The sequence below is a fragment of the Leptonychotes weddellii genome, chromosome 16, assembly GCF_054177405.1.
Source record: "Leptonychotes weddellii isolate Sample4059 chromosome 16, ASM5417740v2, whole genome shotgun sequence".
NCBI lineage: Eukaryota > Metazoa > Chordata > Mammalia > Carnivora > Phocidae > Leptonychotes > Leptonychotes weddellii.
Window position 1 is genome coordinate 44,790,527 of NC_138384.1, and position 24,414 is coordinate 44,814,940.

The following is a 24,414-nucleotide window of genomic DNA, read 5'->3' on the forward strand; positions in this document are numbered from 1 at the left end:
CGGGATTTGGTGACCAAATCCTCCTGGAGGGCAGGGTCTAGCTATGTGGTTTCATACTATATTCCCAGGGCCTAGACCAGGCATGGTATACAGTAGGTGCTTAGTGGATACTCGCTGAGTCAGTGAAATGTGGGGTCTAATTCTGCTTCTGAAGAATGTTTTCTTCAGGCTGCTTCTCCCTCACGTGGTAACCTCTAAGCTACATTCACTTAACATCTGTCAAATGAATAAATGAAGTTATAGGTTGGGAAGGAAAGAATTGTCCTGCTCAGTGATTTCCACCCCTTGCAGCACATGTGACTCAGCTGTGGAATTTTCAGGAAAAAAAAAACAAAACCAGAACCTCCCAAAAGGGGGGAGCTTCATCCAAATCACAATTTATCACCTTCTGACCCAAGCTTGTGTACTTCAAGTGATTTTAAGCCCAGCCCAGGGTTGAGACTCATTATTGAGGTCACTGGTGGCAGAAAGAGATTCTGGCGCTTAGTCTTCAGCCGGTGCCCGTGGCAGACATCAGTAATTGATCTCAGGTCTCAGGAGTCTTAACTGCGCCCTAGGCAGCCATCATCAACCAATCCATCTGAGCTGTGGGAGGAGCTCAAGGGGACAGGAGCAGGGCACGGTGCTGCAGTCCGTTCTCTCTTGACACGGTGAACCTGAACCTCTCTGTGACTTCTTCCAGGCTCTAGCCTGGAGCACCTCTTCGAGGAGCCTGACTTGGTCTCCCAGGCGGCCCCTCCTCTCGTCCTGCCCCCCCTTCACTTCCAGACACCCCCTCCCATGGCGACTCTGAGCCTCCTCCAGTTCTGTCCCTGCCACAGCCCACGTGTGTCAGACTGCTCACCTCCACGCAAGCCTCCATTGTGGCATGTGGCGGAGGCAGGTGGTTCTTGCCCACCTTTCCCAGGCAAGGGCTCCTGTCGTCCCCCCTTCCACTTGCCACACCCACTTGGTCTTCGTGCCCTGCCCACCTAAGTCGTGTCCTCCCTCATCCTGGGCACCTGGAACAAATACCACCAGGGCTTTCAACCCTCCTTCCATGAGGGGCCTCTTCCACCCTCCTTACCACCGTCCGTACCCTCCCTTCTCCAGCCAGCTGAGGGCTGGTACTGCCACCCACCGTCCCAGCGGAGGAAACTGAGGCCCGCAGAACCCAGAGGCCATAGGATCAAGCCAGGCGCTCCCAGACTCCCGAGCCCACCCATCCCCAGGCCTCCCCCAGGACCTCTGACCCCAGCCCCATCTTCAGTTATGCTCGCCCTCTTCTCTCCCACCAAGTGTGCCCAGAGCCCAAGGCAGGTACCAGGAGGGGCAGGAAGACAGGACACCAGCCCTGAAGGGAGAAGGGGGCAGCAGAGTTGAGGAGGAAAAAGAGAGACTCATGCAAAGTGTTCTTTTTTATTTTCTTTCTTAGGCCAACTGCAGCTTCCGACCACAAAACCTCAAAGCACTACGGAAGGAGCAGATGTAGGGGTGGGTGCAGGGATGACCCTCCGAGCTCCAGGGCCTGCGGTTTATCCTGAGAGGTCAGGGCTGCAGGAGGCTGGGTGGGGGGTGGGGGGTGGGGCGGGGTTCCCAGCACTGGAGGGGAAGGAGCCCACCCCCGTGGAGAGAACAAATCTCAGCAGCTACATGTGCTCAGAGCTCGGCTGGAGGACAAGTGGGAACGACAGAAACCAGCCTCGTGCCTCAGCTGGTCAGGATATGGGGGACCAGATGCTGACCCCCACCCCTGGCAGCACCCACAGGAAATAAGTCTGTGTCAAAGAGTCTATGTTTTGGGGCAGAGAAGGGGCACCTTTGAGGGGCTTAAATAAATGGGTAGGAGGCGAGGGACGCAGCAAGAACAGAGGGGGACTGTCTGGCCAGCAGGCCTGGCCTCAGGGACCCCCCAAAAAAAAGGGCCTCAGGGCTGAGCCCGCACTGTGGCTTGGGGAGACTCCTCTGCGGGAAGGGAAGGGAGGTCTCACAGCCAAGGTCTCAGCCCCACCTCTCTCTCTGGGCTCACGCGCTAGAGGGGCGCGGGGGTAGAGCAGACGGGGCAGGAAGACAGGTGCCAGGGGGCTGGGTGGGGCTTAGCGCAGGTCCTCCTCATCCCCCTGGATCGTCTTCTTGATGCGAAGCAGCATGGTGGTGAGCCACTGGTCCAGCCGGGAGATGGCATCGTACTCCTTCACCTGGGACACATGGGGAGGGGAAGGTGACAGTGGGGCCAGTCCCGTACCTGGTCCTGGCTCCCTCCTTGTCCCCAAGCCCAGAGTCTCTGGTCCCCAAATCCTCTACATGTGTCCCAGCCCGCCTCCCTGAGGAGGAGCAAAGGGAGGGGGCTCCCTCTAAGGCTGCCTTGAGAAAAAGAAAGGATGCTGCAGCATAAAACGGTCCAGCTTCCTGTTTCATGGGTGGGAAACGGGCCTGGAGATGTGAAGGCCTATTCCAAGCGCCACGGGGACGGGGCCAGAGAGAGAACCGAGCCCTGTCACCCTGCCCCGGCCCCGCTCCTCCCTTCTCTGTGGCTGAGCTTCCTGACGTCCTGCCCACCGTCCGGGGCAGGATGGACTGGAGGGACTTTGGTCTCTGTCATTGTTGGTGGTGTAGGATTCCCGAGGGGCACCCAGGAGACAACATCTTGACAGATGCAGTCTAGACGACTGGATTAGGACTGGAGCTGGGCCCAACCAAGTTCCGGATTGTTCAAAAGAGAGTAAGGAAAGGGAGACACGCCTCTGTGGGGCGGTTCTACCAAGGAAGCTGGTGCCGGAAGGGGCCCCCCCCTTCCACGACTCGTCTCTCTCCCTCCCTGCTCCTCCCAACTGCTCACCAAGGACACTCACTGGTGCAAAGACCTTGGCCTTCAGGGACAGACAGACACCAGGTCTGCCTCCCAGCTCTGCCCCTAAGGGATGGAGGATGAGTCTCCTCACCTCCCCCCAGTGCCATCATCTCTAATAGGGGGAGGACACCTCCCGTACCTCCGGGGCTCCCCGTGAGGATCCTGGGGTGACTGGAGAAAGGGATTCACAGCCAGGACGGGGGTCAGAGAAAGGGTGGGATTCATGGGAGAGTGTGTCTGTACAGGGCGCCCCCCACCCCTGCCCCCAGCCCCGGCCACTCACCGCCTCGGTGTAGCTGTCAATGTTCTGCTCCTCATGGGCATCTAACAATTTCTGCAAGAAGATGGCAGGCAGGGGTCAGGGACCAAGGCTGGCCTGAGGCCTGACCTGGATTAGACCCACACATACACCATCTTGCGGGGGGCAGGTCAGGGGGCTCCCGTGCTGGGAGGGAGGAAGGGGCTGGTTCCACCCCTGCCCGGTGTGTGTGTGTGCGCGCGTGTGTGTGTGTGCATGCTCATGTGAGAAATCACACTGTCCCTACCTCCATCACCACCTGAGCCTTACTTCTCTCATCAAGAAAACAGAGGCCCAAATGAGGGAAAACAAAACCAAACCAAAAGACCTTTAAGAACTGCTGTACAAACCCTGATGATTATAGTAACCAGAGCCCAAGCCTCCAGGTGCCCCCCCACCTCCAACCCCCCCAGTCCTGGCTGAGCTCTCCAGGCCCAGAGGCAGGGAAGGGGCAGGGAAAGGGCGGGGAGAGGGCTGCAGAGCGCCCAGCACTCACTTTCATCAGTGTGCACTCCCGGGACCCAGAGAACGCGGGGAACAGCTCCTCATACTTCTGGACAGCGAGCTGGACATCGCCAGGGTGGAAGGAGGGAAGGGGACAAGCTAATGAAGATGGGCCATTGGAGCCACCGGCCTGGCAGCCAAGGGGATCTGAGACATGAGACATCTGGCCCCGGTCAGCGCTCTGCGCCCCTCCCCCAGCCTCCAGTGTCACCCGGCTTTGTGCCTGGAGGGCACCTCTGTGGGGCTGTGCCCAGCCAAGCCTGCTGCAGAGACAGCTTGTGGGGACGAAGCAGCTGGGGGGGGGTCTCCCAGGCCAGTGCCCAGGGTAGGGGGCAAATGACAACTGCCTCGTATGAGCCCATCCTACGTGCCAGGGCTGGTGCTGGGCGCTTCCCACATTTAACCATCATGTGGACCCAGGGAGGGTCGAATGACGGTGACCCCTATTCTGGAAGTGGGGAAACGCACAACGACCTGCTCAGGGCACAGGGTACGCGGGGGCGGGGACGCGAACCGGCCCGACACCAGAGCCCAAGCTCTTACCCACAATGGGAGCAGGGGTGGCGGAGGGCAGTGCAGCTGGGGCCCCGGCAACGCTGCACCCAGGAAAAGTCCAGCTCCCTCCTGGGCTGTTCCCCACCCCCTCGCCCAGCACGGACCCCTCTCTTGCCAAGCGGCCGTGAATATGGGTGGTGTGGGCGTGCATGCTATGGTTCTGATCATGACACTGGGAGTCAAAGATCTGGAATCCAGCCATGGGGCCTTGAATAAGGGTCTCTGGTCTCAGTCTCAGCGTCCTCATCCGTAGGACAGGGGACAGTGACGCTGACCTCAAGGAATGCAAGTAAGGATTCAAAACATGCTCTCGCTGAAGACAAGGCCTGGCACTGAGTGAGCCCGGAGCTGGATAAACTCAAAAGCGGCAGAGACTGGGCAGGTGACACCAGGGCCAGGAACACACCAGTGAGAGCACGCATTTCCTGTCTGCAGCTGTCGGGTGTCGGACGTGAGGGAGGGGCTCACCCCTATTAAGGGGTTAGAAGGTGACTTGGCCTAGTGATGGACACCACGCTCCGAGGTGGTCCCTGGGAGGTGGGGGAAGCTCTGGGCGGGCCCACGGGGCCCCAGCTCACCTTGGCATTGAGCATGTCGATGCAGAAGTGGCAGAGGGCCGCCTTGAAGAAGTAGTCCTTGGCGCTGTACTTGAGGAGGGGGCTGTCCATGGCGTTGGTCCCCACCTGTGACCATGTGGAGGCGGCACCATAAGCTTGGGGCAGGCAGCCAGAGGGCCAGGGTCACTGCCAGGCACCTGGGGGCCAGCTGGGAGCCACATGTGTGTCCCGGGTGAGGCCCTGCTAACCCGGAACCCCAAGGGCAGGGAGGCCAAGGACCAGCCCCAGGGAAGTCAGCTGGTGGTGTGTGGGCAGCCAAGGCCCAGGGTATGACAGGAGATGGGTGTTGCCACAGGGCTGAAGCCAGGTGTCCGTAGGCCCCGAAGCACCCACGACGCTGGGGAAGAGGCGGCCCCGCTGTCAGGCCCCATGGGAGGCTGGCACGCGGTGGGCAGAGGGACGGCAGGCTGCGGGAACATGAGAGGTGGCGCCCGCCCCCCCTCTCCTCCAAGGCCAGCTGCCTGCCTTTCTCTTGGCCAAACTGAACCCACCAGGACAGCCTGGCCCGCCCAGCCCTCCCCACACAGCCCAGGGGAGCCTGCGCACCCACGTGACGTTCCCTCCCTGTCCCACCCACCACGTTCGGGACCATGCTTCCTGGCCCCCTTCCTGCAGGCTCCTCAGCTACCTCCGGCCACCCCAGGCCTCAGTGATTCATTCCCTCCAGGACCCTGGGCCTCCCCAGAAGCTCCCTGTGAGAAGTGTATAGGGAGGGGGCGGTGAGACCGTGTGGGGTCGTGGGTGGATAAAGGTTTAGCCAGCAAGGACAGGATGAGCGCCAGGGAGGTGATGGAGGGAGGCATGTGACAAAAGGCAGGGGGAGGGAGCATGGTGCAGATGTCGGGCATGGTGCCCTCCCAGAGAGCAAGGCTCTGAGCCCCACCTGTCCCCACCTGTTCGTAGATGTCAACAGCCTTCTGATACTGCTCCAGCTGAGCGGCATAACCAGCCACCTTCAGCAGACACTTGTTGGCTGAGCTGTGTGGGGTGGGTGGAGAAGACAGAGGTCGGTGGTGGCCTGGGGCTTACTGGGGCCTGGGGAGGACAGGGAGAGGGGAGCCCGCGGCCCGTACCTGTTGGATTCTTCCCCTTTGTAGTAGTCTGCAGACTGCTCGTAGTGGGCGATTGCCTGGGGGAGACGCGGGGAAGGGGCAGAGGGCAAGGAGGTGGCAAGGTGACCGCTGTCCACCACGGGCCCGACCCTGGGGCCTTCACGCAAGTTCTGCCAATGCCCCACGCCCCTCTTCCAGTACTCAGACACCAGAAACCTCCCAAGTAGACAGAGCGGAGAGATGAACCCCAGTCCGAGGGGACCGGCCACTGTGGTCCTCCCCCACCGTTGGCCAGGCAGGGCCGACGGCCACTCACCTTCTCGATATCCACCAGCTCTGTCTCATAGATCTCGGCGATGGAGATGTGGTGCTTGGCCGCGATCGTGAATCGGCCCTGGGTGGGACACGGGGAGGGGCCCTCTGTGACAAGTGATGTCCCCAGCGCCCCACCCCAGCCTGCTCTTGCCCTTCTGGGTCCCCAAAGCTGGTGGGTCCCTGCCCCTTAGCCGCACCAGTGAGGTGTGCACAAGAGGGTACCGAGAGCCAGGGGGGCATAGGCCTTTAACAGGAGGCTCGACTGAGAGGCCTGGGTCCAAGTGCCGCCCTGACGGGTTGAGCCTAGGCACTTGCCTCCCCATTCAGCCTCTGTGTCCATCCTGTCCACAGGGACACGGGCAAACAAGGCAATGCCAAGGTCATGGGGGCACGGGTACCTGGTGAAGGGCCCGGCCTGGGGAAGCATTTGACAGATGGCCCACAGAGGTGGAAAGACCAGCCTAGAATTGCCTGGTAAAAGCTCTGGAGAAACCAGGCTGACGGGTAGGCATCCCTACTGCAGAGGGGACAGCCTTTCTTGGCCTCCCCCCAGCCCCCATTGTGGCCATGGAAGCCGCCCCCGACCCAGGACAACCCCCAGCTTCCCCCATAGACATGCACAGTTCTCCCGAAGGAGGCCTGGAGCTCCCAGAAGGGCTGAGCACAGGCCACCAGCCTCCCCGCAGTGGGCGTCCAGGCGCCTGGCCCTGCCGAGGGACATCAGGAAAGGGCGAAGCTCTGGGCTCAGCTACTCCTGTTTGTGGCCATGTGTCCTTGGGCAAGTCACGTCACTTGTCTGGGCCCCCCTTTCCTGTCACATGGGCGAATGGCAGGGAGGATTAAACCGCTAGCACTGTTCCATCTACGATACTCCAGCATGGCCCGGGACCTGGCAGGGGAAGGGGTCCGACGAGACAGAGGCAGAGGGTGAGGGGCAAGTGGCAGAGTGGACAGGAGTCTGGTCCTGGCTCCCCGGCGGAGCTGCCCCTGGGCCTCCCCTATTATGGGGGTGCTCCCTGGGGCGGGGCAGGGGCTGGCCCAGGTGACCAGACTCCCGCAGCTCCCACTCCCCCTCGCGCCTGCTCTTGGTGCCGAAGCTGGGACGGCAGGCTGGAGCAGTATGGTGGGGCAGGAGCGGGGACAGGACGGGCAGCCACCCTTACCATGTCTGTGTAGATCTCGATTGCTCTCATCAAACAGTTAATGGCCTCTGGGGAGAGAAAAAGGGAGGTGAGGAGGAGAAAGGAGAATGAGAAGTCATCTGGGCAGAAGTCAGGAGGGGGGAGGCAGGGCTGTGCTCCCGTGGCTGGGCGGGGAGCTGAAGGGGTCCTTGAGCCCCAGGTAACGTGCTCAGAGCGATGGATTGCAGGCCGTGACTTGCTGAGGGCTGCCGGGGCCATCGCCCTCCCGGCGGCCCCAGGGATGGAACACAGGCCGACAGCCAGCCTCCCATGGGCGTTCGGAGCCAGGCCAGCGAGGGCCCTACCCTCCACGACAAGAGGGGCTGGCAAGGGGAAAGGGGGGACCAGAGGGGGCCGGGCCTGACATGTGAGGGACGCCCAGGTTTCACCGGGGCTCTGGCACCTTGGCACTGCCCCACGTGCCCTGCACCTGTCTGGCCTCCATCTACAGCAGGAGGGGGCTGGACGCCGGGACACCCGGGTCCCCTGGGCTGGAATCTCCATCACTGTCTCCTGCCCACGTGTCTGCATTCAGCAGAGCCCTCTGTTCTTGTCCCTTCCCCTGCCACCGGTCAGCTCCTCAAACCACAGGTCCCCCCAACACAGCAAACACCAGGAAGGCCCACGAGAGGAGAAATTCGGCTACCTTTGTGGTACTACCTCTTCCAAGACCTGAAATTTGGGTATGGCTTTTTTTTTGACACGTTATTTGGAGGAGAGAGAGCAGCACGAGTGGGAGGCATTTTCTAGCAGACAGAGATGAGCTCTCAGGGTGGATTTTTTAAATGCATCTCCGAGGAAAAGGTGTTGGGGGAGGTGCGGGAGGAGAGGACGGAGAGCCCGGACAGAGCCAGGACTTGGGCTCTGAGCTGGGGCGGGGCTGCCAGTTCATCCTGCCGTCCAGGGCATCCAGCAGGCTCCTGGTCTGCCCCCCGGGGTCCCCACAGTCAGCCAGGCCCGCTGGGCGGAGAGGCCACGGAGAAGGGCCGCAGCTGGTACCTGCTCTTATGGGGCTAAAGGTCTCACTACCTGGGGTGGGGGGGGAACGGACATGTGAACAGAGGCTCACAGCCTCGGACCTGTGGCTGGGCCTTCAGGGAGTCCACAAGCCCCCCTAAATTTACATGCGAAAGGTGGGTGTCTGTGAGCCCTCCTCTGAGGGAGGGAGGGCCTATAGGTTTGCTCCAATTCTGAAAGGCCTCCGGGGATGCCAGAAAGATTTAAAGAATGTACACCATTCGGTCAGGGTTTTGAGGCTGACAGCTGGAAGCCCGGGGCACCAGAGAAGAAAACAAGGTAAAGAGGAGGCAGAGGAAAAGAACACACACAAAAAATTATAGCCGGAAGACAGTCCGCTTGAACACAAGCACGTATTTTGAAACAGAGCATTTCTGAACTGATGAACCAGCAACGGGCTGGTTGCAAGAGAACGATAAGGCTGGTAAGGAGCTCGGGGGCTGGGCTGCAGGGAGCCGCCTCTGCACACCTAGCCCTGCTCCAGCCTCCATGCCGGTGGGGGGTGGGGGGGCGCCCTGTGGCCAGCAGGGAGACTCACCGGCTCCCTCTTCTGGGACACCGGGGAGCCCCACCCGGCACCTGCGCGCTGAGGTGGCCCAGGCGGCTCCCAGGGAGATGAGCAGGGCCAGGAGGGGGACAGGCTGCGAGTTCCTCTCTGGCAGGACGCGCTCTCCCACAGCGGCCGCCCCAGGCCTACAGGGCCCCCCTGGCGCCGGAGCGCTGTTAGCAGGGCATGGCCCTTGGGAGAGGCAGAGGGGGCAGGAGATCACTCCCAGGCAGCATCGCGGATTCACAGGGTTGAGTCCCCCTCACGCGGGCTCCTGGCTCGGGGACACCCCAGCAAGTGCTGGTAGACCAGCCGCTGACACACGGGACACGGCAGGCTTATCTCCAGTCACCAGGCCCCCGGGGATGAGCGGCCAGAGCACCCCTGGATGAGATCCAGCTCTCTGCGGTCCAGAGCGGGGAGGGTGCTGGCTTAGGCACACTGGGAGCCGTGCAACCCAGGGCCCTCGCCCCACCTGCTGGGCTCCAGCAGCCAACGGGTCTGGCTGCTGTTTCCCACATCAATCCCAGGACTCAGCCCTCCTGGGTGCAACGGGGGCACAAGGCAGAGTCCCACAAGGAAGCGGACTGGGTTAGAGAACGCTACTGCCACGTGTGGTTCGCAGGAGGCGCCCAGGAACGTGCGGATGCAGCCCAGGGCCCGGCTCAGGTGGCTGGGGTTAGAGGCCTCCCTGGCCTGAGTCCCTCCAGAGCAGCCGGTGGAGGCTGGGAAAGGCTGGGAAAGGCTGGGAAAGCCGGGAACCACCGACAGCTAGAGGCATCACATACCCCCCCCCCCCCCCCACCGCCCCCAGTCCACCATTCCGGCAGACTCGCAGACAGAGCACGCTGACAGGTGCCAAATCCTTTCCTTCTACCCCGGCCGGCTCTGGCAGGCCTTCTGTGCGGGCTGGGCACCAGCTGCCTCTCGCGGGGAGGGCCCTCCAGGACTCCTGGAGGAGTGCTGACACAGGACAGAGGCCTTCCAGGCGGCTGAGGGGACCAGCAAGGCCCCAGGGAGCTGGCCACCTGCTTGGGGAAGCCCGGTGGGGTTCTGAGTGGGCCCTCCAGCTCTGTTTTACAAGCCGAGTGGCCAAGGGGAGGAGGCCGGGCCTCTGATGGGGGCCACGGGCCACCCCTCATTAGAGATCTATCGCACGCCAGGTGCTGTGCTGGCCAAGCCTGTGCTTCTTCTCACACGTGGTCTCTGCCTTTACCAGACCAGGAAACTGAGGCCCAAAAGATGAAGTGACTGCCCGAGGTCACAGGGGAAGAGGCTCGGTCTAGACTCAGGAGACCACGCGGAGCCACACGCTACATGAACCGTTACCTGGGCGAGGAGTCCGTGAGGTGACGGTGCTGGGTCACTGCCCCGGTGCCCCCCACCCCGCCCCCCTCAGCACCAAGAGCCTGGTGCTCCACCCAACGCACCCACTCCGGGCTGTGCCCAAAACAGGCTCCTCTCCTGGTCACTGCTCCTCTTGCTGCCTGAAAGGTCCTTCCCACCCCAGGCCCACCCCTCCCTCCCTGCCTCAGCTCCCAGGGCAGCAAGCCGTGCTTGCTGATCCCTGGAGACACCAAGCCGGCCTCTGGGGCCCCATGATGGCCACGTCAGCAGACCCAACGTGAGACACCCCTCACCCTCCGCACTTCCTGAGGCGGAGCACAGGGCCCCAGCACCCAACACACCCCCTGCAGAACCCTGCCTTGAGCTGGAAAAACTCAGGTCAAAAGCCACCGAAGGATTAAGGACGCACGCAACATCACAGACGCAACATCGAGGAGCCGATTGGGGGCCCATCCGAGGGACGTGCTCGGGTTTGTCTGAAGAGCCAGTGGGGCCGCACACAGGTCATGAAGGCTGGCACTCGACTTCTGCCCCAGAAACGAGTCCTTCCGGTCACCCCAGAGCAGCACAGGCGCTAGGGCGGCAATCCAGGAAGCCCAGTTCCCCAGGGAGCAGAGGGAAGGCTGGTGGTGGGGAAACGGGACACAGACGTCCCTGGGTGATTCGCGGTGGCCCTGGGTCCTCCTCACATGGCCGACACGGCCTGCTGCGGCCCACCCCGCCACAAGGCCTCCCCTCTGGTTCTCGCCGAGCCTGGGCCCACCACGTGACCCCTCAAGCCAACCTCTGTGGGACACCCAGCTACACAGGCAGCGACTGGTCAAGTCTGGGGACACAGAGAAGCTACTTGGTCTACAGAGACCTAATCCCTGCCCAGGAACGACAGATAGGTCCCCAGTGGTGGTAACGGATCCGCCAACAACTCGCCAGCACCAGGACGGGAACCGGTGCTTACCAAGCCTCGCAAACACCTCGGTGCCCAGCTGCAAACTGTCCTCTCTTGGGAAGGGCAGGTCTTTGTTCCAAGATGAGGCATCTCCCCCCTTTTTTTTTTCTTAAAACATTCACGTATTCCCTATTCTCTCATGAGAGAATAGTAACAATAAATGGTTACCTAAAAAAAGTATCTTTGCTTGCTAAAATTAAAAAACCAGCAACCTGTGTCTGGCAGCGAGATGGAAAACAGAAATTAAAATTCCAGCTCCCTGAGACCCAAAATTCTGGTACCCACTGGGCTGCGCTTCTGCTTCGGGATGAGCCCGGTGGGACAAATGGTTTTCTCACCATGAGTCAGTCCCAAACCGGGCTTTTCTCCCCAGCGCTGCCTCATTTTAAGTAACTTGTTCTCTGGCAACTCCCATCTTGGGCTGTGTTCTGATTTCCCCCCCAGGGTGTAGGGAAGCCAGGTTAGGATAATTTCCGCTCCTTTTTCGGCAGCAACTCCTACCTGGCTGGTCTCAGAACCCCCTCCCACCCCCCTCTGCATGTTAATTCTGACAACAGAACAGATTTTCCTCTCTCCTTGGCATGCGGTGGGTCTGCAATGTAACTCCCACTCCCAAATGCTCCCTGGCTCTGGGAGGGAAGCAATCAGCTGCGCACACAAAGTAGCAGGGGGAGGCGGAGGCTTGGAGCGGGATGCAAATGCCAACCGGAAGGGAGCCAATTTCGAAGTTCAAGCGCAAGTGTCTCCCTGCCAGCCTGTGGCGCGCGTGTCCCTGGAGAGAACCGGCGCCTCACGGAAACCTGAGGACTTCTGTGGAGAGTGCTCAGCCGGCCCCAGAGACCCGTGGACGCTCACCTTGCGGGTCAGCTTTCTTGAACGCGTTGCCGGCGTCCACAAAGCAGGTGGCCGCGTCGTGTTTGCTCTGGAGCTGCAGGTGCAGCCGGGCTGCCTGGCAGAAAGCGTTTCCGGCAGCTGGAACAGAGAAGAGCGAGCTCAGCCTTAGTGGGGCTCCGCCTGTCAGAAGCCACCCCGACGCTGGCCCGGGAGGGGGCTCTCCTCTCCTGAGAATGCCGAGGGGGCTGGAGAGAGGAAGGGACTGGCCTGGCTCGGGGGGGTGGGGGTGGGGGTGGGGGTGCTGACGTGAAGGCCTCGCCCTGTCCACCTGAGGCCTCCTGACTCCTGGGCTGAAGCTCCTGAAGGTCCACGAGGTGGACGCGGAGGGAGGAGGAAGCTGCCTCAGGGAGAGGCCCCTGAGCCCTGGGTATACAAAGAGAGAGCCAGGTGGGGGCCAGCTAAGGTCCCATGGCCCTAATCTCAGCCTCTGCCAGTATTTCCAGGGCCACCCACTTCTAAAGATCCAAGGAGAAGGCAGACGGGGCCGAGAACTATGCAGGATACAGAAACTATCCCCAGTTGACCCCTGCAGTGGCCCCATGGGACAGCAGGAACTTGAGCGCACGGGGACAAGTGCCACTGGGCAAAGGGCGGTGCAGACCACATGGGAAGCCCAGTTTGTCCAGTACTTGGCTGCAGGCGGTCATCCTGCACTGCTCCCAAGCCACTGTGGTCACCTGTCCGTCTCCTAAGTTGCCTGGCAGCTTGCAGAAGACAATGACCTGGCTCCTCCTCTGGGGCTGGAGAGCAGGGGTGGGACGGTCCTGATAGGAAGCTCCAACGCCCACCGCCAGCTCAGCCAACCCCCACCTGAGGCTCCACTGCCCTCCGTCCTCCTCCAGCCGCGTCAGAATCACAGAGTTCCGGGGCTGGAAGGAGACCAGAGGGTCTGGCCCCCTCCTGGAACTTGAGAGCAGCAGGAAAGACAAAGCAGCCCAGTTTCCATCATGTATGATTTATTACTTTTAAGGGCTCAAACGTGAGTGCAAAATTTCCAGAAAAGCAGTATCGTTGGGAGAAAAATGAAACACGGCCCTGGATTTTTGTTTGAATAGTTGGGGGTGGGGGTGGGAAGGAAGTAACACATTTTAGGGGCAAAGCGACATCTACATGATTGAGAATTACTCTCTCTCTGATGGCGCCTTCTTAGTTTGAGAGCACGGAATTATACGGGGCACGTGGCTGTGTGCACTATCTATTTGGTGAAAGCTCAGGAAAAACCCTTTTAGTTTCCAGGAAACTAAAAGTGTTCTCAGAAAATGAGGAGACTCCGTCTCACCAGGGCCTCCACCCTCTGCCTCCAGGGTCCCATTCCAGGCTGTATCTCCTTCTGGTCAGAAAGTCCCTCCCAGGGTCCCAAACCCGTCTTTGCTCCATTTCCTTGATCCAATCTCACTGAGGCTTGAGGCCGAGTCCTGCAATCAGCCCCGAGCAGCTCAACGCGCTAGATTTTCAAAGCTCTCCTCCAGGCCCTCAGGCAGCTCCCGACCAGCTCTTCTGGCCTCTCAAGCCTCCAGGAGCCCCTCCCTGCCTCGGTGGAGCCGGCCAAGCGCCAGTCTGACCACAACCTCGAAGCCAAGTCAGAGGAACGGTGACTCTGGTCTCACTCCGCCCACCGACATAGGTTCTGAGTGTCTCCGGAGGCGCATGACCTGGGATGCCCTGTTCCGGGGGGAGGCCCTTGCAGCAGTTTGTGACAGTGTGCGAGAGCACACAGAAGGCTCCGGTGGGCACCTCACAGCCACTCCTGAAGTTTGCTAATCTGCCGACCAGGGTCCCGGAAGAGCTCTCCTTGCACCCCGACGCGGGGAGGTGGGCTCGCAGGCATGACAAACACGGAGCTCGTGGCCACCACATTTACTGAGTGCTGGCTGCCCCCAGTGGGGATGCCTGATCTCCATGAATGCCCACTGTGGCCCCACGGGGGTGGGACTGCCGCTGTCCCCACTGTCGGACTCAGCAGGAGTCAGATTGGGAAGTAACCTGCCCGGGGTCACACGGCCAGCCTGAGCCGTGCCACGAACCTCAGTCACTCCGGCAGCAAAGGCCCTGAAGCCACACAGAGGCCGCTCCAGAGTCGGAGCTCTGCCTTCTGAATTCTGGTTCTGTCCCTCCCCATGGTGGCACCTCAGGCCCGGGGCTGAGCCAAGCCTCGGTTTCCAACAACGGGGATGTTAACGGTAGTGCCCCTCACAGAGCTGCTGCGAGGATTCCATTCAATGCGCATGCTTGGCACTTAGGGGCGCACTTGATAAATGGTTGAGGTGACTGTTGGAACCACTGGAATGGTCCGCTACGTCTAGCATTCAGACCTGATAAAAGCAGTAGGGAGGAGTTTCTGGGGACACCGGACACTCGGAGTTTAAGGAGAAACCCCTCCAAGAGCTATCTGGATTCAATAATCTATTTATCCTTAGAGTCCTCTCGCCAAGGCCCTGTGGCCCAAGTAAAATAACCCAGTGGGCTCGAAGCGAGCCAATGGCAGGCCGACGGGCTTCCGGTGGCAGAGATGGCACGGAGAGACTGGGGGCTGCAAGGCGAGCCCCAGAGCCAGGCCTTCAGGACTGGAAGTCAAGGGAAAAGAGGAGAAAGGAGCACGAAGGGGTTCTAGCAGAGATCACATACCACTCCAGTTTTTGGCCATTTTGAACATGTTTGCTGCTCTGGTGTAGATCTCACACGCTTCCTCTATTTTAGATGAGCCTCTGGGGAAAGAAGGGAAAAGGAGATGAGATGCACTAGTCTGGTAGTGAGGAGCAAGCCAGCGTTCTGTCCTGGTGACAGTTGAGATGTGCCCCTACCCCCCATAAGGCCTCTGTGAAGCCCACTGCAGCCCAGGCCTCTGCTGAGGGTTCAGGGGAGACCAAACCTGCGGCCCCTGCTCCCCCCACCCCCGGCACAAAGGCACACTCAACGCAGGCTGGCTGGGCCCTCCCTGGGGAGGCCTGGGTCACCCCCACTCCGCGGGGATGGGGTGGGGGAGGGGGAAGACTTCCCAACCTCCCAGTGAGCCCGGCCTCTGACGGCCTCTTCCATTTCTGCTCAGTGAATGCTGGTTCCCAGGCTCTATGCAAATTCCCCCACCGCCCCGCCAAGAGACTGCAAAGCATTCTGGGGGAGGAGCCCAGCTCTGGATGACTTGTCCATTCCCCAATGCCTGAAGCCCGTGCCTTACACGCCGCAGGTGTTCAGGGAAGACCTCTCCACCGTAGGAGTGTGCCGTTACTAATCCAGGACGGAGCGGATATACACAAAAAACTAGACTTTCTTCTCTAAGGTGGGGTCTACAGAACTGTGGGGCCAGGTGCAAGAGACAAGATTTCCTCACCCTACACTCCTCCTTTGTACTGCCTGAATTTTCTTATCTTCTGCCTATTTTATCTGCTAAAGTGTATTTATATAGAACACAGAAAAGATATATTTGTCTTTTTAAATATCAGGATTTACATTTGGTTCTATGGTCCAGCAGTGCAGTGAGTTACATGTCTAGCCATCTACCCCAAGAAACTAATCGGAAGCGGTATAAGGATGTTCAGTGCAGGATTATTTAAAATGGCAAAACTACCTTCAAAGAACTTACTGTGCCACAGTAGGGGCCTGAGAGATACGCAGGAGTACTTAAAAAAAAATCAAAGAGCATTCTGCTTAGGCAGCTTTACTCTGCCCTCCTGAGATCTCCAAGCGGTGCATCGGAAGCTCTTCCGGAACTGGGGGGCCCCTTCATGAGTACCTTGTCTGTGAGTCCCCACCATGTCTCTGTCCTTCCACCTCCAAGAATGCAACCCGCCTCAGCTCATGAGCTCTGTGGTCTCTGCAACTGTTCAAACACCCATGGCCCACATAAACCAGTAGGAAAAAACCCTACATGCTGAGTTCTACCAAATGGATTTCGGATCTTCTCTTCGCTGACATCAATCAGTGTTTTGTGTCGAACGAGGAGAAAAGAGAGGCATTTTCCAATAGAAAGCCAAACAAATCATCGTTCCTGTCCCCCCGACCCATGTCCACTGGCCCTGGAAATCGGCCAGCCCCCCGCTGCAGCTGTGGAGAGCCTCCGGGGTAATTTTGGGAGTCGTGTTCACAGCGTTCCTTCCTTCAGTCCATTCCTTTGAATCACTGGAGCTGCTAGTTACAGTGATCACACCAGGCCCCCCAGGCACCCTCCTGGAAGATTTCACTCAGTAGGTCTGGGTGGGGCCTGGAATAAGGCTTTTCAAACAATGGGCCCAGATGAATCAGAAAGCTCAGGTGAGTTTGGGAGGAAAAAGCTGATGTAGACCCACCCCAGCGACCCCTTCAGGCTGTTTCCGTTTGTAAATATACCCCAGGGCAGGCCAGCTGGCTGGCTAGGACTGGAATCTTGGCCTCATGAATCCACATCACGGGAGACAAGTTTCTTCTTAGCTGAAAAGTCTCTGCCTTCTGGGGCTGTGCTGATGTGGTCTCCCCTACCCTCCGCTGTTCCACAGGAAGTGGCCCCCCAGGGAATGCACTCCTATGCTCACTCTGCTGGATCGCAGGGTCTTCCCTGGCCAGCCTCACCCCAGCTGGCCCAACACACCTTGGGCTTGGGGCCCCTGCTTGGAGTGACCTCTTTAGAACCCACTCCTGGCCTTGGAGAGGTGAGGAACTTCACAGGCAGTAGGGGGGGATGTTCTCTAGAACGTTCTCTGACTTAAAGGGGATGGATGCGTTCACAGACCGAAGTCATGTCTCCCCGCTCCGTGGATCCCCTAGCTCATCCTTCCCTTCCTTGTGGGAACAACGAAGTCCTATCCAGATTGAGCCAGTCTCTGAAAAACCTCAGGCTCCTGGATGAGCAGAAACGGCTTGTCCCACCGAGAGGCCCAAAGCGGGATGATCGACAATGAACAAAGTCAGCCCCAGCTGGTTTGTTTCAGCTCGGTGGGACAGTGTGAACACAGCACACAAAGGCTGTCAGCTGCCGGGCTGCAATTCTGTGATCCCAGGCCAGCCCTGCGCTGGGTCAGTGATTCTAACTGCGGAGTGGGAAAACCAGAGGGATTAATGTCTGCTCAGGCCTGCCTCCTCCCTCCTCTCCGGACTTGGGTCCTGGCCATTTCCATGCCAGATGATGATCGGGGAATCTCTGGAGTTCCACTGTCTCCTTTAAGAGATGGGAGCGGAGTTCCCAGAGGGGGACAGGTGACTCGTCCTGGGTCACTGGCAGATCTTGAGACAGAAGCCCTTCCCACAGCCACTCATTCACCTGGGGAACAAATGTGAGCATTTATTACGTGCCAGACACTGCAGATACTAGCAGTAAACCAAGGAGAAAGACCTGGCTCTCAGTAAACAGGAAATCAGCAAGGTGATTTCTGAGTGAGTAAGCACTGGAGGCCCTGGGGGAGGAGGGGCCTCTCTGGATGGGCAGATCCAGGCCGCCACTGTGAGGATGTGAGAGTCAAGCTCGGTCCTCAAAGACAACTAAGGAGCCACCGACAGAAAGAGGGAGGAGCACTCCAGAGAGCAGTCACAGCATGTGCAAAGGCCCTAGGACACCAACAGGCGTGGCCAGTTCAGAACAGCAGCGCGCCGGCTGGCTCCGGTGCAGGGAAGGGTAGGAAATGAGGCCAGAGAGGCAGGTGGGGGACCCCCATACTGGAGGCCAGGGGAAGGGGTGAGGCCCTATTATACCATAACAGGCAGGTTTCTGGCAGGGCCAGCGACCAGAAGGAGGAAGTCCCCAGCTCCAGTGCTCTACCAAGCTGCCTCCCCGCAGGATAAATCTGCAGTTTACCACAGGACTTCTCCCCGAGGTCAGGGCGGCTCTCAGAGCACTCATCGGACAGTGGCAAACTCCCTTCGAGGAAGAAACCAGGCCTCCTCCAACGCCGCCTGCAGGAGATCCAGAAAAGCTAGTTGGGCCTGCCTCTCACGAAGAGCCCAGTGGCAGCGCCCAGTGGCATCACAGGCGACAGCTGACGGTCCCTCCCCCACTGACCTCCCCCGAGCTGCCTCTGCTTAGCTCTCCCTGCGGCTCCAGCTCCGAGTCAGGCCGGGAATAGAGGGAACTGGTTTGGGCCAGCCTGGTGCAGGGCTGTCTATAATTACCCACTCGGCTCTGCTTTCTGCCCCCTCCCCAGGCGGAGGAAGCAGTCTCAGGGCTCCCAGGCACAGCCACCAACCTCCAGCGACTGCCATATGGAGAGGCGCGCGCGGTGCCAGCGACGCACAGACGGCCCGGTGGGCCCCGGGCCAGGGGGTCTGCAGGGCAGAGTCTCAGCCTCCCTCGCTCCCTCCTCCACCCCCTGGGCACCTCCTGGCTCCCGGAAACATGCCACCCGGCCCACCGGCACTCTCCTAAGGGCTGCAAAGGGCAGGGCGGATGGAGTGATTCCCATTGTAGGTCCTCGACCCTCCCTGGCCCTCCTGTGCCTCCCGAAGGCCGCAGCCACTGCCCCTCAGTCCTGTCCTCTGTTTCTCTGCTTCTCCAGTGTCCCGGGCGGGCAAGAAGGGACCCCAGGGCCTGTCCCACCCTTACCGTGTCTCAACATTCTACCCACCTCCTTCACGTGATTAGAATGGCCTGGTAGGAGCGCAGAGTTCTTCCCAGTAACGCTCTGGGTATTACCCCTGCTCCACCGAGGAGGAAGCTGGGGCTCAGAGGGGTTAAGGGGCCTGCCCACACTTATGCTGCCAGAAAGTGGCAGGGCCCAGAAACAGGACTCAGGCCTGGAGATCAAGTGCTGCCTTGCGTCTCACTCACTCAGTGACCTGGGAAGCTTCCTTCCCCACGTCCAAGGGTCTTCTGGAAAACGAGAAGGTGGACAAGGTCCCTGCCTACTCTCGCCTCTGTTCTAGATTAAACAGCCAACGCTGTGCAGATTTTCCTCCCCTGATGAGCAGACGCTGCTCTCTGCTGGAGCCGCGCTGAGCACGCCCTAGGCAAGGGAGGGAGTTAAACCAGCCCCCCACAGAGGCCCCCGTCCATGCTGCAGGCGGAAGGAACGTTAGAGAACATGAAGGTCCACCTGGCCCAGGGAGCAGGCGGCCACCAGCCCTCTTCCTCTGCTGACTGCACTGAGCTGTCAGAGAGCTGTGGGATCCCCCGGCATCTCCTCCCGCACCCCCTGCAAGGCTAAGCCCTTCACCGCCCCCCCTGCTCGGTAGTGCACCCCCTCACCCCGGCCTGATGGGTATGGCCTCCTGTGGGGCAGGGCCTGGGCCCCCCCCTGCAGTGCGCACACAGGCCCCAGGAACGACTGAAGGCTAAAGTTGTTATGCGCTAACGGCTAGGTTCTTTTTTTTTTTTTTTTTTAAAGATTTTATTTATTTATTTGACAGAGAGAGACACAGCGAGAGAGGGAACACAAGCAGGGGGAACGGGAGAGGGAGAAGCAGGTTTCCCGCTGAGCAGGGAGCCCGACACGGGGCTCGATCCGAGGACCCTGGGATCATGACCTGAGCCGAAGGCAGACGCTTAACGACTGAGCCATCCAGGCGCCCCTAAACGGCTGGGTTCTGCAACCACCCCAGGTCACTCTTGTGACACTCTCGTGACACGTCTGTAACGGGTTTCTACAGAACAGACCTGGGGGCCAAGGGAGGGGCTGAGGCCAGTTTCGGGCACTTTGATAACAGCGTGACTTTGGGCTGATGATCAGCAGAGCCTCAGTTGCTTTATCTGTAAAATGGGAGACAGGAGCCGATCCGGGAAGCAGGCTGTGGGGATTAGAGAAGACGTATGCGCCGTACCCAGCACGAAGGGCAGAGCAGAACAGGTGCTCAAACGGCTGCTATTATGTGAAGGAGGAGAAACATGCTCTGAGGGCTGCCGGCCACCTGGCAAGGGGAATTCTAGAGTCACGAGGGCTTGGTGGAAAATCAAGGACTGCAGTTAGGCCTGGGCTCGAATGCAGGCTCGTGGCTTGCACGTCCCGGGTCCCTCTGTGACCCAGGGGGAGACGCCGTCCCTGGCGGCGCTGCTGGGGGCCCTCGCAATCTTGCAGGTAGCACCTAGGAGAGTGTCTGCCCCATGGCAGGCGCTCAGCTTGGCTCTTATCAGGCTGGCAGAGAGGGCATGTTCTAGAACTGTTTACCTATTTCCACCCTCAGCATGAGCTTTATCTCCCCTGCCCCCAGGCTGGCGAGGTGGCACCCTCCTCTGATTTCCACAGAGCCCTGGGCCTCCAGCCTCCCCACCGCCCTTACTACATCCTGCGGACAGTGCTTATTTCTGGGCCACTGCCTTCCTGACAGTAAGCTCAATGGGGGGGGGGGGCACGCCTGCGCACGGTGGGGTGGGTACTCCTCTAGTTCTCCTACTGATGCCCCTCCGCACCCCAACAAGATGACTTCACTGCAGCCCAAGAACTGAACGCGTTTCCTTTCCTTAATAGATGTTTCCGAAAGACCTTGGTCTCTCAGCTGTCCTGTCCCAAACAGGAGCACTGGAAGCTCTGTACAACCAGGCGGCAAAGTCCCCTCCATCGAGAAAGGCAGAACCCTGGGACTGCAGCAAAATGATGGCTGGGGTACCCCCAAACCTTGCATCCCCTCAGGAAGGGCTCCACTCTGACACTAGGCGAGGGACGCCCGAGTTTTCAGCCATGGACCTGGCAGGGGCAGGGCGCTCTGAGTGGCCACAGTGATCGCCGGAAACAGGCGGCCGGTCAGGTCGGGCTCGTGCAGGCTCTGCAGTGGAAGGTGGTCCAAAGCACAGCTGGAAGCTACGGTTCCCACACGGGGCTTGGCTAAGGGCCCACCCACCCTACCCAGGCAGCCATTCTTCCCCTACAAAAGCCAGCCTCCAGCGCTCCTGGGGGCTGCAGGTGCCTGCAGGCAGTTTAAACAGGACCTGATTGGTCAGGACCTGATTCCATCTTTAGGAACAGGCTCTCGGTCTACGGAACACCCTATCATCCCTGTTTCTCTGGCGCCTCCCACCCAACTTCCGGTAACAGCACTTAATGATAACAGCGAGCACTTAAATGCTTACCAGGGCCGGGCGCTGTGTGCTCACCACTTCACAAGCACGTTCTCCGTTTCTCTTTAGGACCACCCCAAGAAGTAGGTATTACTATGATTTTCATTTCACACACGCAGAAACTTCCTATCAACGTTGGTATCCAAGTGGAAAAGTTTTTGTCTTGGATGTCGGTAGGCGGGGGTTGGGGGGTGAAGGTGGAGGTGTCAGGGATGAGGACAAGCCCCAGGGAACACAACCACTGTTTAGAACTCGTACCACTCCAGAGGGAGCACAGCGGGGAAGTCTGTGGATCCATCTGAAGCCTCAGGGCAGGAAGAAGAAGGCATACCTCCCCTCCCCTTTCCTGCGGTTTCACTGTGCTTTACTCAGGAACTCTCCATCTTTTTGCTTCCAGAGAGAAGTCTGGGCTGCCCACCCCCCCATTCCCTACAGCTCCCTGCCGCAGGGGCATGTGCTCTGGCTGGGGACTTGAGGGAGGAGGAGGGAGCCAGAGGGAAGGTACACAAGGAGCTCGGATCTACTAACTGGCTGGTACTGCCTCCCCCGCGGGCCGCTGGTGCCCAAAAGCCCTCTAGTGTCTGGGAGCCCAGAAACAGTGAAGAACAAAGAAGGCCCTAACATCCAAGGATTCGGGCTTGCCCCAGATCCCAGGTGGGCGCTATCCTACTTGGCCCTCTGACATGACCAGAGACCTCTCAGTTTGCAAGGTTACTGCTGAGGTTTCTGAAAGGGGAGGGAAAAGCACGAGGGACAGGCTGAGCCCCAACACTCCCTTCTCCAGTCCCTGAAGCCACTGGGGTCTGTAAGAAAAGGCAGCTGTGAGATGCTGAACACATGAAACCCCAGCTCCAGAGGGGAGGAGGTGCCCGGAGTGGCTGCTGGCCAAGAGGAGTCCTCTGGGCTGACCTGTCGCTACACTCCCTGCTCTCAGACAGACAGGTTCCCGTCAGTACCTCTGCCCTCTGCTCTCGCCTTGCCCACTCCCCTCTCAGCACCATCCCAACTGCTTTTGGAGCTGGAAGGGACTGGGATGAATACACCGGCTCTTTCACTTAAATGTTTGGAGAAAACTGCCATGTGGGGCAGGGAGGGAGGAGGAGTTATAGGGTAGGAGCCCCCTGAGACACCGAAGTCTGCCAACATCCTTCCTAAGTGTAGTGTCCAGAAATGGGCACGAGCCTCGGGGAGAAATGAGTGTGGCAGCAAAGACAGCTCTGGGATCAGACAGGCCCAGGTCTCCCACTTACTGAGGAATCAGGCAAGTAAGTCTGTCCACCTCCACAGGGATGTTGTGAGGATTCAATGCAAGGACACAGGTAAGGTGCCTGAGACAGGTCTGACTCAGAATCAGAGCACTTAATAAATATTATCTGGTATTACTACCATCACCGCCTTCACTCTCCCCCACACCAGCTGCTGCAGTCCTTTCTAAAAGGCCAATGGGAACTCTCCAAGAACGGCCCTGTTATGCACTGAATGTGTCCTCTCAAGATTCATGTGTCGAGATCCTAACCTCCAAGATGACAGTACGCGGAGATGAGGGCCTTTGGGAAGTAATTAGGTTGCGAGGCAGAACCCTCCTGACTGGGATAAGTGCCTTTATAAAAGAGACTCCAGAGCGCTAGTTCTCCCCTTCCATCCACTGCTTCCACAATGTGAGGACACAGTGACAAGTCCCCTATGAGAACGCAGGCCCTCATCAGACACGAAATCTGCCAACACCCGGATCTTGGGACTTCCAGCCTCCAAACTGTTAGAAATAAATTTCTGATGTTTATAAGCCACCCGTTCTAGGGTACTTTGTCATAGCGACCCAGACAAACTAAGACGGCTCCCATTTAAAATCCTCAATGCTCTCCAGCACCTCAAGTCCAAGGTTCTTTCTCCAGTTCATGCAGCCTTCTCTCAGGCACCCTCACACACCTCAGACCTGGGCTCATCACTCCCAGGATCACCTTAGCCCTGACTCCCTCAGCCCCATCGCCCAAAGCTCATGCAAATCCACTGCGGTTCGCCTTGGAAAGGTCAATCCGCTGGGCAGGTGTCCTCGGTCCCAGGCCCCGCCGTGCCCATCAGGGATCCTTCAGATAGGTTCTCTTAGAACTCCAAAAGACTCTCTGACCTGGCTGCTCTCCCACTCCATTCCCCTTCAGGGCCTCAGACCGTGCTGCCTCGGCCCAGGTTCTCCTCCGGCCTCTTGGCCCACCTTCAGCTTGGGTCCCCTTACCGCCTCAAGACGGTGCGGCCTCGGTTTGGGTGCCCTCAGCCCAGGGCCCTCCCAACACCTCAGACCATCTCCCCTCCAACCGTGTTGCCATTGCCCGGGCCCCCTGCCCTTAGCCTGGGTCCCTCTCCGCTACTGTAGACCACGGCACCTCCTCCCGGTATCCCCTCCGTTCTCTAGGCTCGAGCCGTGCGACTCCGCCCCGCCGCTTCAGGCCATGACTCCTTCGTCCTCTCAGTGTAGGTCCCAGCCCACCCCTCGGCGTGGTTCTCACCCAAAGAGGCCCGAGAAGAAGGACTGCGAGTTCTTCACTTTGCGCTCCGCCTCGGCCAGCAGTGCCATCGCCTCCGCTTCTTTCCCGGAGTTGTCCATGGCGGCCGCAAAGGTACTCAGCAAACCGCCCGACCCGGGCCCGCGGGGGACTCAGCAGAGGCCCGGCCGCGGTAGACAGGTCGGGGGAGCTCACAGGGCTGCGTTGACGTCGCACCGGTACGCACCCCCCCACCCCGCTGCCCGGCACCATGTGACGTGCGCCGGCCAACCAGCGATCTGGTAGGGAGGTGCGCGCCCTGCCGGCCACACCCCCGCCAGCCGCCGCACCCCGCCCCGTGACTCACGGCCGCCAATCGGCGACGCGATGTTTCAACGCTTGCGCATACTTCCGCGTAGGACACTCCACTCTTCCTGGTGCGCTCTACGGCGCTCCACGTGATTCGCATAAGCCAATCGTAGTCCCTACCATCAAAGACCCGTCCCGAGGTGGGGCTTCTGCTCCACCAGTCAGCAGGATCCCCCGTCTCAGCCCGTACCTCCCCGCGGAACTTGCGCCCCAGTCAGCTGACCATTGACCCTCACATGACAGCTCCCGGCCCCGGCCGGAAGATACGCCCCGCCCTCCTCCGGGTTTGACAGGTGTCCTGCGCACAGCTCAGTCCCCGCCTCCGCTCCGTAACTCGCGCGTTCTTTACTAGGAGAGCCGTAAGCGGTGAGGAAAGCGTTCTGCCTTGTCTTGCGCCCTCTGCTGACGGATACTGGAACTGGTTTGGGAAGGCCGGTAAAGTCCGTAGACGGGGAAAGAAAACTGAGCGAGGGCTCTCTCTGGATTCATTAATAAAAACAAACAAAAACAAAAGC

The 24,414-nt window shown here is 59.6% G+C and overlaps 1 protein-coding gene across 1 annotated transcript; it reads right to left on the minus strand.

The window, feature by feature from the left end:
- Window positions 1-1,384: 1,384 nt before the first annotated feature.
- On the minus strand, window positions 1,385-23,796 carry NAPA (NSF attachment protein alpha). Its single transcript, XM_006739432.3, has 11 exons — window positions 23,555-23,796; window positions 14,729-14,808; window positions 12,065-12,181; window positions 7,335-7,381; window positions 6,173-6,250; window positions 5,878-5,933; window positions 5,698-5,782; window positions 4,766-4,870; window positions 3,625-3,693; window positions 3,114-3,164; window positions 1,385-2,177 (listed from the first exon to the last, which is right to left on the minus strand). The coding sequence occupies exons 1-11, from the start codon at window positions 23,650-23,652 to the stop codon at window positions 2,076-2,078; spliced, it is 888 nt and encodes a 295-aa protein (XP_006739495.1). The 5' UTR covers window positions 23,653-23,796; the 3' UTR covers window positions 1,385-2,075.
- Between the last annotated feature and the right edge of the window lie 618 nt (window positions 23,797-24,414).